Source organism: Hemicordylus capensis, chromosome 5 (genome assembly GCF_027244095.1).
Source record: "Hemicordylus capensis ecotype Gifberg chromosome 5, rHemCap1.1.pri, whole genome shotgun sequence".
Taxonomy (NCBI): domain Eukaryota; kingdom Metazoa; phylum Chordata; class Lepidosauria; order Squamata; family Cordylidae; genus Hemicordylus; species Hemicordylus capensis.
The window spans coordinates 144,692,556-144,707,791 of NC_069661.1; the positions used below are offsets into that span (position 1 = coordinate 144,692,556).

The following is a 15,236-nucleotide window of genomic DNA, read 5'->3' on the forward strand; positions in this document are numbered from 1 at the left end:
TAGAAGGTGATTTGAAAAGATGGAGAAAGAAGAACCTGAAACAAAGAGATCTCCCTGGTTTGAATCTTGCCTCTGCTATCAACTCATCAGGTGGCCCAGTGCCATTTTTTTCTTGGCTTCAGCCCTCTGCTTCCCCATCTGCAACATGGGGATCATACCTTATCTTGTAATCTTTACAATAATCCTGTAAGGAATGTGAAACACTTAAACACTTGTAAGAGCTATACAAAGCACTATGCTGTTATTCTATGTAGCCTTCATCCATATCCCCTCTTGTATTTCCAAGACAGAAATAGTCCATAAGTTCAAGTGCAGAGACCGAGCGCGAAGCATTAAAATTACAGGATTCTTTCCATCCATTCTCTGCCATAGCTACATCTCTGTATCCTCCTTCTCCTAAGCATAGCCTAGAGCAGTGTTTCTCAACATTTTTGGAGTCACGGACCAGCACATTCTTTGTGCGCAGTTTCCCGGACCAGTAAAGGGGTCACAACCGTCACCTCACCCCCCCAAAAAAAGAACAATTTAGGGCTGGCGGGGACCTCTGCCACCAGGAGCTCCCTGGAGCTCATTTCCAGGCAGCCTTCACTGCTGGATAACGGTCATTTCGAGGAAGCGAAATGAACATTATCCAGCAGCGAGGGCTGTCTGTCTGGAAATGAGCTTCACAGAGCTCACCTGGGCTCCGTGGATCCCGCGCCCCACTCATCTGAGTGTGCTGGTCTTGAGGAGGAAGGAAGCAACAAGCTTGTAGCAACATTTCCACAGCAAGGATATAAAATAAATAAATAAATCACCAAGAAAACAAGAGCGGAAGGTGAAGCTAGGTCTGCTAGGGCTGAGACTCTCCTTGGGTTGGATTGCTGGCCGGCTGGCCATGTTTGTGTCTTTGCCAGAGGAGATGCCTGAGTGGGGGATTCATTCATTCTAGGTGAGGGTCCCAGCTCGTGGGAGGCCCCACATTCCTGAGCTGAGTCAGTTTGACTGCTGGTGTTGAATACAAAGCTCGGACCAGAGAAGCTTTACTCCCAAGAGCTTTGCAAACAGATAACAAAGGAGTTTTGCAGGAATTTAGTGGGAGATTGGCGGGAAAAGCTGTGGGAAGACACACAAGGCAAGAATAAGGTGAATACTACCCAACCTTTTAATTTTCTTGGAAGACAAAACAAAAACCACCAATTAGCTGATAACTGTACCCAGTACCTAGCTTCAAACCCCATATACTCTAAATAGCCAATAAAACTAGTTATAAAGATATAATGCCAGCAGGGGAGGGGCTGCTTCCCAGTATATTGCACAGAATGCTGCATGTATGACTATCTGCCTGAGGGGCAGAAGTTGTGGATGTGCACTCAGTGTAAAGAGCTCCGGGCTCTCAGGGAACAGGTCCACTCCCTTGAAGCCAAGGTTTGGAGATCTGGAGAAGCTCAGGGAGGCAGAGGGGTGTGTGGATGAGACCCTCAGGGATGTGGTAGAGGCATCTCACTCCCATGCTGACGGCACTTCTGCTGTCATGGAGAATGAGGGTCTCAGGGAAGGAGGACATCAGTCTGAGGGAAACACTCCATTAGCTGGGACCCCTTCCTTGGGTGATGCACCCATATCATCTCGCACAGAGGATCTCGAGGGGGTGGGGGCCTCTTAGTCGTGGGTGATTTGATCATTAGGGGCATAGAGAGATGGGTCTGTGACCCAGGTGTAGAGTGCATGGATACTTGCCTGCCTGGTGAGAAGGGTGAGGACGTCATGCTGCATCTAGGTAGGCTGTTAGGCAGTGCTGGGGAGTAGTCAGCTGCAGTGATGCATGTTAGCACCAAAGATGTTGGGAAATGCAGTCAGGAGGTCCTGGAAGCCAAATTTATGCTGCTAGGTAGCATACTTAAGTCCAGGACCCCCAGAGTAGCGTTCTCTAAAGTGCTACCTGTTCTATGTGCAGGGACAGCGAGACAGGCGTTGCTGAGGCGTCTCAGTGTGTGGATGAGACGGTGGTGATGGGAGGAGGAGTTTAGATTCATTAGGCACTGGGATACATTTTGAGGAAAGCGAAGCCTGTACAAATGGGACGGGCTCCACTTGAACCAAAAAGGAACCAGACCGCTGGCAATAAAAATCAAGAAGGTTGCAGAGCATCTTTTAAAATGACGCCTGGGGGATTGCTGGTGGGAACAGGGCAGTATCTGCTTCGGCTGGCAAAATCCCCTAAGGTGTGAGGGTGAACATGTTTTGGATAAACCAGAACAGGGCAGAGTAGAGCCAAGAGTTGAGCAGAAGGAAACACAGGACAGCTTGCCAAATAGGTCAAATGATGGTAAGGGGGATAGCACATGCCAACACCAGGTGAGGGACCTGGCGAATGTCAGAAGCTGAGCCAAGATGGGTGAGCTAGAGTACTTGGTTACTAATGAAAACATAGATATAGTGTAACAGAAACCTGGTGGAATGGTGATAACCAGTAGGACATTATTATTCCTGGATATAAACTCTATAGAAGGGACTGGGCTGGGGGAGGAGTGGCACTGTATATCAAAGAAGGGATAAATTCCAAAAAGCTAGAAGACCTAGGTGGACCAGAGTCCTCCACAGAATCATTATGGGTAACATTATGAGGACTGAAAGGAAATGTGTTACTAGGTACGTGCTATCGCTCTCCGGATCAAAGCGCTGAGAATGACCTGGAGTTGGAGAAACAAACAAGAGAGGCGTCAAAGAGAGACAGGGCAGTAATAATGGGTGACTTCAACTACCCACACATAGACTGGGTGAATTCACATTCAGGTAATGACAGAGAGTACAAATTTCTAGATGTGCTAAATGACTGTGCCTTAGAATGGTTAGTCACAGAACCAACCAGAGGGATGGCGACTTTGGATTTAATCCTGTGTGGTGCCCAGGACCTGGTGTGAGATGTCAGAGCTGCAGAACCATTGAGTAGCAGTGACCATAGTGTGATCCATTTCAGCATATATGCAAGCAGAGAATTGTCAAGGAAGTCCAACATAGATGTGTTGGACTTCAGAAGAGGAACTTCTCAAAAATGAGGAGACTGGTAAGAAGGAAGCTGAAAGGGAAAGTCAGCAGGGTCAAATCACTCCAGAAAGCATGGGACTTATTTAAAACCACAGTACCAGAAGCACAGTTGGAATGCAAACCAATAAGGAGGAAAGGTACCACCAAGTTCAGGAGGATGCAAGCATGGCTAACAAGTAGAGTCAGGGAAGCTATAAAAGGGATGAAGACTTCCTTCAGAAAATGGAAGTCCTGCCCAAATGAAGAGAACAGGAAGGAACATAAACTCTGGCAAAAGAAATGCAAGGACACAATAAGGGATGCAAAGAGAGAGTTTGAGAAGCATATAGCTAGGGGAACAACAAAAACTTCTTTAAGTAGATCAGAAGTAGAAAACTTGCCAGGGAGGCAGCTGGACCCTTAGATGATGAGAGTGTGAAAGGGATTATTAAGAAGGATAAGGAGATTGCAGAGAAGCTGAATGAGTTCTTTGCATCTGTCTTCACAACAGAGGATACTGACCATATACCCTCTCCAGAATTGAGTTTTTCAGGTTCAGCAGCTGAGGAACTAGATGAATTTGAGGTGACAAGAGATGTTCTAAACTGTCTTGAAAAAGCTAAAAATTAACAAATCACCAGGGCCAGATGGCATCCACCCAGAGTTCTGAAGGAACTCAAATGCAAAATTGCCAATCACCTAGCAAAAATATATAACTTATCCCTACAATCAGGCTCTGTACCAGAGGACCGTTCAGTTCAATTCAGTTTATTGCGATCTTTGATCAAATAAATCTACCCTGAGGGTAGATATCAATATAAACATATACATGCGTATAAAAAATCAATTACATAGACGATTGTGATAAAAATATATAAGATAAAACAAAATTAAAAAGAAAAAAAGAGGAAAGATTAAAATTGACAGTTTCTGACACACCACGAGCAAATTTTAATCGCAGCCGTAAAGAATTTGGCTACTGAATGCGAGGCATAAGTGTGTTTATCAGAAAGAAATAAGCTCATATAAAATTCAGCTGAATTGTCAGGGTATCTAAAAATGAGAGGAGCAATATATCTGGAATGCAGCTCACGTCGGAAAGAACAATACAGAAGCATATGGCCAACCGTCTCAATATTCCCAGTTCCACAAGGGCACAGTCTCTCCAAATAAGGAACTCTCCTATACCTACCCTCTAGTACTGAAGAGGGCAGCACATCCAGCCGAGCCAATGTCATGGCTCTTCTGTGTCCTGGATACATCAGGTCATACAGGTATTTAGCTGCTTTTTGTGAGGGCTTGGTGGCTCCAAGTCTTATGAGGCTTGGTGCCTGGCTTAAATCTGTCTGGCATTCCATATCAATAATACACCTCTTACGGATCACCATAGTGTTATCATAGCCCAGAGGGAGAAGATATTCCATTGACAGCCCATATGATTTCAGCTTTTCAGTTATTAGATGCATCCAATCAGAAGGGTGTTCATCCTTAAAAATTAGGGGAGCTAGGTCAGAAGGGGAATAAATCAAATTCAACCAAAAGTTGAACATATAAATCCAGGCACAGGACTCCAATCTTGACAAACCCACTGCCAAACGCAACTTAGCATTTGACACACAGCAAGATGGCCCTAAGGAATTTAGACTGGATGCTCTCAAGTGGATGGAAATCATTGTATATACAGATCTGATAGCCATAAAGAAGCTGGGGAATATCCTTGGCTTGAAAAGCCTTCATGGCAGCTGGAACATATTTACCCCCAACCAGAGGACTGGAAAGTAGGCTACTTTAAGTAGCCAATGTGACTCCAATTTTCAAGAAGGGATCCAGGGGGGATCCGAGAAATTACCGGCCAGTCAGCTTAACTTCAGTGCTGGGTAAATTGATGGAAAGCATACTTAAGGACAAAATTGTTAAGCATGTAGAAGAACAGGCCTTGTTGAAGGAGAACCAGCATGGCTTCTGCAAGGGCAAGTCTAGCCTCACTAAGCTTTTGGAGTTCTTTGAGAGTATCAACAGGCATGTGGATAAAGGTGATCCAGTTGACATAGTATACTTGGACTTAATCGGTACTGGGACCAGTGCTCTTTAACTTGTTAATAAACGATCTAGAAGTTGGGGTGACAAGCGAAGTGGCCAAATTTGCAGATGACACTAAACTATTTAGGGTAGTGAAATCCACAACAGATTGTGATGAACTCCAAAAAGATCTCTCCAAACAGGGGGAGTGGGCGAAAAAATGGCAAATGCAGTTCAATGTAAGCAAATGTAAAGTGATGCACATTGGGGCAAAAAACACCAACTTAACATATACGCTGAGGGGATCTGAACTGTTGGTGATGGACCAGGAGAGAGATCTTGGGGTCATGGTGGACAGCTCCTTGAAAGTGTCGTCTCAGTGTGCGGCAGCTGTGAAAAAAGCTAATTCCATGCTAGGAATCATTAGCAGGGAAATTGAAAATAAAAATGCTAATATTATAATGCCCTTATACAAATCTATGGTGCAACCGCATCTGGAGTACTGCGTACAGTGTTGGTCAGTGTATCTTAAGGAGGATATTGTAGAACTGGAAAAGGTGCAGAAGATGGCAACCCAAATGATCAGTGGCCTGGAGCACCTTCCTTATAAGGCTAGGCTACAGCATCTGGGGCTCTTTACCTTGGAAAAGAGGTGACTAAAGGGAGACATGATCGAAGTGTATAAAATTATGCATGGAGTAGACAGGATGGAGAGAGAGAAATTTTTCTCCCTATCTCACAATACTAGAACCAGCGGTCACCCCATGAAACTGAAGGTTAGGAAATTTAGGACCGACAAGCGGAAGTACTTTTTCACATAGCGCATAATTAATCTATGGAATTCCTTGCCATAGGATGTGGTGATGGCCACCAGCCTGGATGACTTTAAAAGGGGCTTAGACAAATTCATGGAGGACAGGTCTATCAATGGCACGCTGCCTCTCAATACCAGTTGCAGGGGAGCAACAGCAGGAGAGATGGCACGCACATACCTCTTGCCTGTGGGCTCCTCAAAGGCATTTGGTGGGCCACTGTGTGAAACAGGCTGCTGGACTAGATGGGCCTTGTGCCTGATCCAGCAGGGCTGTTCTTATGTGATGTCATGGGCAAAGGGGGCAGGGTCCGGGATCCACGGAGTCCAGACGAGCTCTCCAGAGCTCATTTCTAGGCAGGCAGCCCTTGCTGCTGGATAATGTTAATTTTGCTTCCTCGAAATGAACATTATTCAGCAGCAAGAGCTATCTGGAGAGCTCCTGGTGACCTCTGCCAGCCCAAAATTGTGGTGTTTTTTTGGGGGGGGGGGTTATTAGTGATGCCTCATGGACCGATACCCAATGCCTCGTGGACCGGCAGTTGAGAAACACTGGACTAGAGACAGGATGTATATTAGCAGAATGAGGGAACAGATGGCATTCCTCTAGGACTGAGCTTGCCAGTTGCCAGGCCCTAATATAGTACCTTGACATGAAGACTGATGTGGGCCTCACCTAGCCAATAACAATGTTATTGTTTTTACTACCTGTATATTTTTGTGCTGATGAAAAAGATAAACAATCATCCTTGCTGTCAAGAAGCTAAACCTCATTCTGATTAGATTTGCAATTAACAGCTGTATTCATTAAAACCTATCTATTCACTCTTGTGTTTCTTCACAACAATGCACACATTTTCTAGGAAGGCCAGTTCTCCAGACCATGAACCAATTTTTGTGAATGTCAAACTCTTTAGGTACACAGAAAGCTGCCTTATACCGGGTTGATCCCTTGGTCCAACTAGCTCAGTATTATGTATTCTGACTGGCAGTGACTCTCTAGGATTTCAGACAGGGGTCTTTCCCAGCTCTATCTGGAAATTCCAGGGATTGAAGTACGTGCTCTTACCACTGAGCTATGGCCCCATCTCTCTTATATGGAGGCACTTAAAAAGCAATTTGCCAATACTGTGTAGAAGTGAAAATATAATTTCCGCTCTACCTACTTGCTGTAGCGCAGTGGTTATTTACAATGACATTTAAGACCTTTTATGAGTCATTTCTTCCCAAGGCAATCTGCCACATCCTGTAAGCATATTTTGCATTCTGTGTCCCCAGATGTAGGATTCTCTCATTCAGTTTTATTAAACCACATTGGCTACAATCCAGCACAGAATTACACAGACTTATGTCTTCCTGAAATAAGTGTGATTTATGCCTGTGCAACTATATACTGGACTGTGTGACCATACAAGATAATCCTGACTCCTCCTCTCCTATCCCAAGCAAGCATGGTTAGTTGCACACTGTACAGCAGTCAGTCTAACTTTTAAACATTATATATGATTTTGTACCTCCAAGATCAGACTTTTCTCCCACCAAATGCATAATATAAGGTTACAGATAATAAATCTCAAATCATCACTACGTTTAGTGGTTTGTTTTTTAATCTGGCAATTATTTTGAATGTACCTTTGGTTTTTTCAGTGGGTGGTATTTCATCCAATGTAACAAGCGGCTTTTTGTTCGGTGGTTCTGGAGAATCGGGTGAATCTTTGATTATTTCTGCTTCTGCCAGTTCCTCTTTTTCACGATCCAATAAGCCTTTTAGTCTTCAGAGATAAAGAAAAAGAATGATCGCTGCTATTGTGAAATCAACAACAATAATTTGTAAGTTATAATACAGTAGTATTTCCTGGAGCCCCAAAAGCTGGAGGAATCTGCAGCAAATAGGTCATTATGTATCAAGACAATAGTCACTACAGAGCTGCTACTCCTAAAGCATGATTAATTTACTTCATTTGTATCATTTAATGTTAACCTTTTAAAACTTTAAATCATCTGCTTCCAGCATGCACCCCTGCCACTTCCTTGGAATGAAGCTAAGCATATTATGCTTGCTAGGCAACCTCAGAGTACATACTCAAGCATCTCTTGATTTTGGAAGACAGCATGAGCCCCAGATAACAAGGGAAAGAAAGAGCGAATGTAGTCTGTGGCACCCTTTCCTGACAGTCACAGGGACTTCAAAGGCTATTATTTGATGGTTTTGCTCTTATTCCAGTACTTTAAACTTCATGTCCTCCCGACTCCAAGTCTGGAGGTGGCCAGGGATGTACCCTGCAGTTGCATTTGTGCAAAGCCCACTGCAACTACAAGGAACATCCTGCCCAACCACCTTCAAAATTGGAGCTGGAAGGGGAGCAAGAGATTTCCTTGTCCACTCAAGTGCCAAAACACTTTAGGCACCCTTGCTAACCAGTCTCAGAATGGCCAATTTCAATTTCCCACTTTGGAGGCCGGTGCTCATTTTAGTGTTGGATGGGAAAGATGGAGTAATGACACATTTTCTTTGGTGCCAGATGGGTGAAGCAGTCATAGTGCCACACCCATCAACCTCAGTCTTTCTCTCCAGTTTGTAACTATTATCTACAGTTGCACTGTCCCTCCAAAGGTCAGTGCAACTGCAGAGAAAAACCTGCCCCCTCTAAAACTTCAAGCTGGAGAGCAGCTGGGACTCTTGCCATGGTGATGGTTGTGAGTGGAAATGTGGAACCCTGGTTTTGATCATCACACCATACCTATGGAGGCCTAAGATGCAGAACGAACAAGCTCCAATGTGTGTATTAGCATTTCTAGAACTGAACCTTGTGCCTCATTCATGCCATTTTATACAAATACTAAAAAAAGTTCTGCCAATGCTGAAAAGGCACCTTTCTGATTCCTGCCAAGACTTTTCTGGTTCATAGTCTTTTCCTGCTTTGTCTGATTTGTCTTCTTTTTCTTCCCTCTTCCTCCCTCGTTTCTTACGCTCCTCTTCTTCAGGTGGTTTGCTTCTACAAGCCAGAAGACACTCCAAGACTCGTTGATGCTTATCCGAGTTTACTATGTGTGCTCTAACAAGGGTCTCCAGTTCATTCCACATAATCCTGTACTGTTCATCTCTGTAATAAACAAAAATGTTTATTCTTATACACACAGTTCTCCCGTTAACAAAGATTAAAAATGTCTCAAATATCTTCTTGCTACATTTCTGTCTCAGATTGCCAGATCCATTTTAACAGCATATTCTGGGATGGCTAGAACTCTGAAGAGAAGTGAAGTTGTTATACTATTGCCACTATATTAATCCAGCTTCCAATGGCCAAATTTGCTATATCTGGGGAAAGTGCTGAGTATGATGTGGTGGTCCAATTCCAAATGACATCATTTGAATCCTTTTTAAGCCGGCTTTTGCCCTGGATCAGAGATGGATAAGGCCTGGATTGCCAGACAGAGAGAGTACAACTTGTTGATTCTACTGAATCTCTCATCAGCACTCGGTACCATCAACCATGATATCCTCCTGAACTATCTAAAGAAGCACCATTTTGCAGTGAGAATGGTTTTTCCTCAAAGTGTGATCTCAGAAGGTGAAGCTGGTAAGACTGCTACTCTACTCTATGCCCAATGGTCTATATGGTGCCATAAGCATCCATCTCATTTCCCATGCTGTCTAACAGCTACAGAGTTTGGCAATCGCAATAAATCTATTCATAAAGCTACAGAGTTTGGCTCAGCAGCCATCACTATGCAGACATTACTCAGCTCTTGCTCTCTCTCATTTCCATAATCACATGGAGTGTTTGGAAGTCCTAAACCAGTATTTGGTGCCAGAATTGGATGGATGGCGCACCACTTTGGGAAACATTTAATGAAAGGCAATATATAAATATAACTATAAATAAAAAAATAAACTGAGACTTGATCCAGACAAGACAGAGGCACTGTTGATTGAGCACTCCAATGATCTGAAATTCAGTGTGCAGCCTGTTCTGGATAAGATGGCACATCCCTGTGCCTAGTGTTGCTTTGTGTCTGGAGGCAGGATTAATGAAGGTAGTGGTCTGAGTTTGGCTCCACCTTTTTTTCTTCTGGCTCAAATAAAGATTTTTTTCCCACTGGGCATCATACAGTGCTTTTCAAAGTAAAATAAAGAAAAAGTAAATAAAGAGGGTGGATGTTAGCCTATATCTCAGAAATATAATTTGAGTTTACATCTACAGAAAAATAACTGTTACCTTTTAGGACCCTTTCCTCTTGTTCCAACTGTTGATATTGGCAGAGGATCATTTTTCCTTTCCATGTCCACTAAGTTGTAAATTGTTTTTTGACAATTCAGCACATCTTCATCCGTTAGTGCTTCCTTTACAATAACGCTGGCTAATGGCACTACCTGCAAAACAAACAAAAAAATGAACAGATGTCTTTCATTACTTTGGTGGTTGAGACACTCAGATGCATTGATGAGTCATGCAGAACAATCTTATGAAAATGTATGGTGAAGTCACATTGTGTTCAATGAAACTTTCTCCCAAGTAAGTAGGCACAGAAATTCAGCCTGTAAGATTCTAGCATACGATATTCATAACTACCATAATTTTGCTAAATTTTATCAAATTTCACATTATATTTATTATCAAATTTTTATACCTTCCAAAAGGCTCAGGGCGGTTTACATTACACTATATTTAGTACAGAAGGACTTCTATGATAAAATGTAGAACAAAATCAAAATATGAAATCAAGACATAATGCAAACTTAATTTATGAACAGTAAACTTGCCCGTGATGTAGAACCCGCAAATTGGCTTTATTGCATTAAAAACACTGCCTGAGATCCTGACTAAAGAAGCACTTTTAGAAGGACATTGCGCTAGGACAAAGCTGCTCTGCTAGGTATTTGTGGAGCTTGCATTCCAGAGTAGTGTTGCACTACTGCAAAAATGCTTGCGCTTGCATAACTGTGGCTCACTTATTTTAAAGGGAACTTCTATACAATTGTGCGAATCCTTGTTTTGAGTGCAACTTTGCTCATTATGTAAATACTTAGTCCGGATCTCAGCCACTTACCAAAAATATAGAAATAAAACAAACAAAAGATACAATTCTATTTCAAAGACCCATTTCAAACCAGTTTTAAAGTGGGCTACGGGGTTGAGATAGACTTGGTTGGCCTGATAAGTTACCTTCACCAGGGAATTTACAGAGGGAATGTGACTGCTGGTTCTTTTGGATCTCTCAACAGCTTTCAATATCATCGACCATGGTATCCTTCTGGATCACCTGAGAGATTTGGGGATTGGAGGCACTTCTAACAGTGGTTCCGCTCCTATGTCTCGAGTAGATTTCAGATGGTGGTGCTTGTTGATAGTTGCTCTTCAAAATGGGAGCTACTATATGAAGTGCCCCAGGACTCCATTCTGTCACCAATGCTTTTTAACATCTACATGAAACCACTGGGTGAGGTGCTGGGTGTTATCAATAAGCTGATGACACCCAAATCTATTTCTCGTTGTCATCAACATCAGAATATGGTTTTAGCCCCTTAAATGCCTGCCTACAGACAGTAATGGGGTGGGTGAGGGATAATAAGCTGAAGCTGAATCTAAGCAAGACAGATGAGCACTGTTGAGGGTCGTAATCTGCAATACAGGATGGAACTTTCTGTTCTGGACAGGTTACAGTCCCCCAGAAAGAACAGGTTCTTTAGCCTGGGAGTGCTATTGGACCTGAGTCTCACCCTGGTGCCTCAGGTTGAGGCTGTGGCCACAAGCACTTGTTACCAGCTGCGATTGATTCAACAACTCCGTCCATTTCTTGAGGAGAATGACCTGAAAACAGTGGTACACCAGCTTGTAATCTCCAGTTTAGACTACTGCAATGTGTTCTATGTAGGGCTGCCTTTGTACATAGTTTGGAAACTTCAGTTAGTTCAAAAAGTGGCAGCCAGATTGGTCTCTGGGGTACCCTGGAGAGACCACATTATGGCTGTTCTTAAACAGCTGCATTGGCTGCTGATTTGTTTCCGGGCAAGGTACAAAGTACTGGTTATTATCTTTAAAGCCCTTAATGGCTTACGTCTGGGTTACCTGAGGGAGAGCACATTTCTCTACAAGATCCCCATGGCTCATTGAGCTCATCAGAAGGGATCTGTCTTCGGGTGCTACTGGTTCATCTGGTGGTGACTTGGGATAGGGATTTCTCTGTTATTACTCCTGGGCTGTGGAATGTGCTCCCCGTGGATATGAGAGGATTATCTTTTTTGGAGGCCTTCAGGAGAGCCTTAAAGACCTATCTTTTTAGCTTGGCTTTTAATGACATCTTGTTTTAATTTTAATCTGATTTTAAAAAGTTTTTGATTTTAATTGTTATATAGATTTTTTTATTTTAGTGTAAACCACCCTGAGCCATGTTAGGAAGCATGGCATATACATCAAACCAACCAACAAACCAACAAACCAACAAACAAACCAACCAACAAACAAAAAACAAACAAATCCTAACCATGCCGGCTTGAAAGCATCCAGTTTCAATGAGATTGAGCATTGCCTCTTTCCAAGTAAATGTGATTAAGACTGGGATCTAAAAGCAATCCATGGTCACGTACCGCTTGCATGTTGAATATAGTAGTCTGTGAAATAATCATAGGCCAGTATCGAGTATGCTTTTCTAGTTGATCTTTCGCTCGTTCCAAAGGTATTTCAAGACTTTCATCATTCTTATATCTGGGTTCTAGAAAAGGAGTTAGTCTGTTTTCCCGCATAAATTCACCAAAATCCTAGTAGCAAAATAAGATAAAATTAGAAATTTTCTTTCTAAATTAAAATGTTATAATAGGGCTCAAGTAAAGTATCCCCAATGAATGTCATATTTTCTTTACTAATAAATGCGGTTCATTTTAAAACAGATTTTGATACTGTTCAACATCATTGTCAAGTCAGATAATTATTACAAATAGGCAAAGTCCATTTTCATATTTTGAATTCAGTTTTAGAGACTCTGGCTGGTATCCTAAACGAAGTGTGCACATTTCAAGGGACTGTGGGGGGTGCAACAGGAGCCTTCATGCAACTCCCCCTTTTTCCCGGCTTGCACACAGTTGCACAAGAGCCATCAGAGTGAGCAACGTGCCTCTGACCTTGCAGAGTCCTTCTGGAGAATGACAGGTTGCTTACCTGTGACTTGGGTTCTTCTAGTGGTCATCTGTGCTCTTACACGAATGGGCTTTGTGCCCATTCGTGTAAAGCACAGAGACCACGTTGAAGAACAGGGAGTGCTGGTTTCTAACTGCTTTCTAACTGGCTTCTAACTGCTCTTAAGCAACAGTATGCATGCAAGAAGGAAGGAGTGGCATGAAAGCTCCCGTTACATCCCTGCAGTCTTTCCAAGGGTGCACACATTTTTAGCCAGGATGTCAACCACAGAAAAGTTATTTTTACATGAAACAATTGCAGACATTTCCCCACAAGGGTTCAAGAGTTGTTCAAGCTCCAAGCAACATCTTGACTCACAATATAATTAAGATTGATGTGGATCAAAGTCAGCTTAAATCTCACATCACGGGCTCCAATAGTTTAAAGCAAACAATTCATTACTTGCTTCAGGTTCTGCAAAAGCCTATTAGTGGCCCTAACTGCTTAATCAAAACTTTCCAAGTTAAAGCTATTCTGCTAGCTATCAAGGATAACAATGTTACTGTGTTGCTGATTCTTGCTTTTTAATGTTTCCATTTCCTTTTGCAATTGAGTTTAACCTTGAATTTCGCTACACTATATGCAAGTATTTATAGGATATTATTACACTCAAAGGAGAGCTGGTCTTGTAGTCACAAGCATGAAGTGCCTCTTTTCCTAAGCAGTGTCCACCCTGGTTGCACTTGAATGGGAGACTACATGTGTAAGCAATGTAAGATATTCCCCTTAGGGGGTGGGCCGCTCTGGGAAGAGCAAAAGGTTCCAAGTTCTCTCCTTGGCATCTCCAAGATAGGGCTGAGAGAGACTCTTACCTGCAACCTTGGAGAAGCTGCTCCCAGTCTGTGTAGACAATACTGAGCTAGATGGACCAAGGGTCTGACTTTGGTATAAGGCAGCTTACTATGTTCACCCTTTACCAATACATTTGGCTCTCTGAGACATTCCTTCCTCTTCCCATTGTCACCCTGCTTCCACAATACCCTGACCTCATCTTTCCCTTTCCACTCTCACCTCCCCACCACCCAGACGCGTTTTGTTTAGTGGCACCTTTACAGTTGCTGCATTGGTCTTCATATCTTCCAGCACTGCCTGTTTGCTTTAGCCCCTGCCTAAGGGTTGCTCTGTATTTCTTCCCTTTTGGCCGCCTTAATGACTCAAATGGGAGGGAAGGAGGAGGCAGCTAACAAGCACCTGGGCCATTCTCTTCTATGACAGCTCCCTCAGTTCATTCCTCTCCCAGGTGCCATCTACTCCTACATCTTCACCTTGGCGATTTCACCTCTCCCTCCATATATAGTGTAGAAAGCCTCACAAGCATGGAACAACAGAATAATCTCTTATGAGAGATGTCTGAGCCTTTATGAGGTTTCTGGCCCTTTAGGCAGCAGGGCTGTTAATGCCACTGCAGTAGTAACTGGGTCACGCTGCTCCCAGCCAGCTTGCTGAGGTGTTCCATCCTGCAACTATTTGGCTAAAAGACCAACCTTTCTTCCTTTCCAGTTCTGCAGGTAATGGTATAGCAGGTATGTTGTCTGGAAAGGTCCCCCCTCCCCTAGGATAGGAAGTGATCATGATCCTGGACAATAGCAAACTCCTCTCTATGACATTACCACAAGGGCTCCATCTAGCCACAGTGATAATCGTGGCTTAAAAGACAAACATAAAAGAACCTTACTGTAATTCTGTAGTCTGTGACTCTACCACCACAACCTTCACTAATTGAAGGAGGATCTTCCAGAATGGATCGAGAACTGCTTAATACATGCAGAAAAATTTCTCCTCCGTGGCTACTAAGCATATGACTAATTACTTTAGAGCCAGACTTCCGTGGTTGTTCCAGCAACACAGAACGGCCTATTGAAAGAAAAGTCACAAGTTTTCAAGCTTAACAATTCTGCTTAGTCGTTCCTCTAGTTCCCAATTATTAATCAAATGTAGATCGCTAACCAACTCAAAAGAAAAGATCTACAGCTCTTTACTAATAAATATCTAAAGTCAGTCAATACAAAATAAATTTGATTATTTCATTTCTAGAAAATGCAGCTCAGAACAAGACTGTTTCCCCCTGTCACTGTGAAGGAGCATTTACACAATCTTTCTCATGCAAATATACCTTTGTAATTTACAATGAAGAATGCAACCACGTGTCAATAGTGCACTGCATAAAGTTGTCAACAGCAAGAGTATTCCTCTAGGACTTTAAAACTAACTGCAATGTGTGTATA

General features: G+C 42.9%; 2 protein-coding genes across 7 annotated transcripts in view; both read right to left on the bottom strand.

Moving 5' to 3' along the window:
• INTS13 (integrator complex subunit 13) overlaps positions 1-15,236 on the bottom strand; it is a 57,701-nt gene that overhangs the window by 9,828 nt on the left and 32,637 nt on the right. For 5 of the 6 annotated variants that reach the window (XM_053253180.1, XM_053253179.1, XM_053253181.1 and 2 more), the window contains 5 exons: positions 14,687-14,865; positions 12,426-12,596; positions 10,057-10,211; positions 8,710-8,940; positions 7,469-7,608 (listed from right to left, as the gene is read on the bottom strand). In XM_053253180.1, coding sequence (XP_053109155.1) covers positions 7,469-7,608; positions 8,710-8,940; positions 10,057-10,211; positions 12,426-12,596; positions 14,687-14,865 — 876 coding nt within the window. The other variant, XM_053253183.1, reaches the window with a different exon arrangement.
• Positions 1,589-5,946, bottom strand: LOC128326416 (uncharacterized). The gene is made up of 2 exons (XM_053253189.1): positions 4,199-5,946; positions 1,589-2,672 (listed from the first exon to the last, which is right to left on the bottom strand). Exons 1-2 carry the CDS (start codon positions 4,701-4,703, stop codon positions 2,524-2,526), a joined length of 654 nt encoding a protein of 217 aa, XP_053109164.1. The 5' UTR covers positions 4,704-5,946; the 3' UTR covers positions 1,589-2,523.

Coding starts and splice junctions, on each gene's coding strand:
- LOC128326416 (XM_053253189.1), bottom strand. CDS start 4,703: ATGGCTATCAGATCTGTATATACAATGATTTCCATCCACTTGAGAGCA. Junction 2,673..4,198: donor GCCCTCTTCAGTACTAGAGG/GTAGGTATAGGA, acceptor CTCCAACTCCAG/GTCATTCTCAGCGCTTTGAT.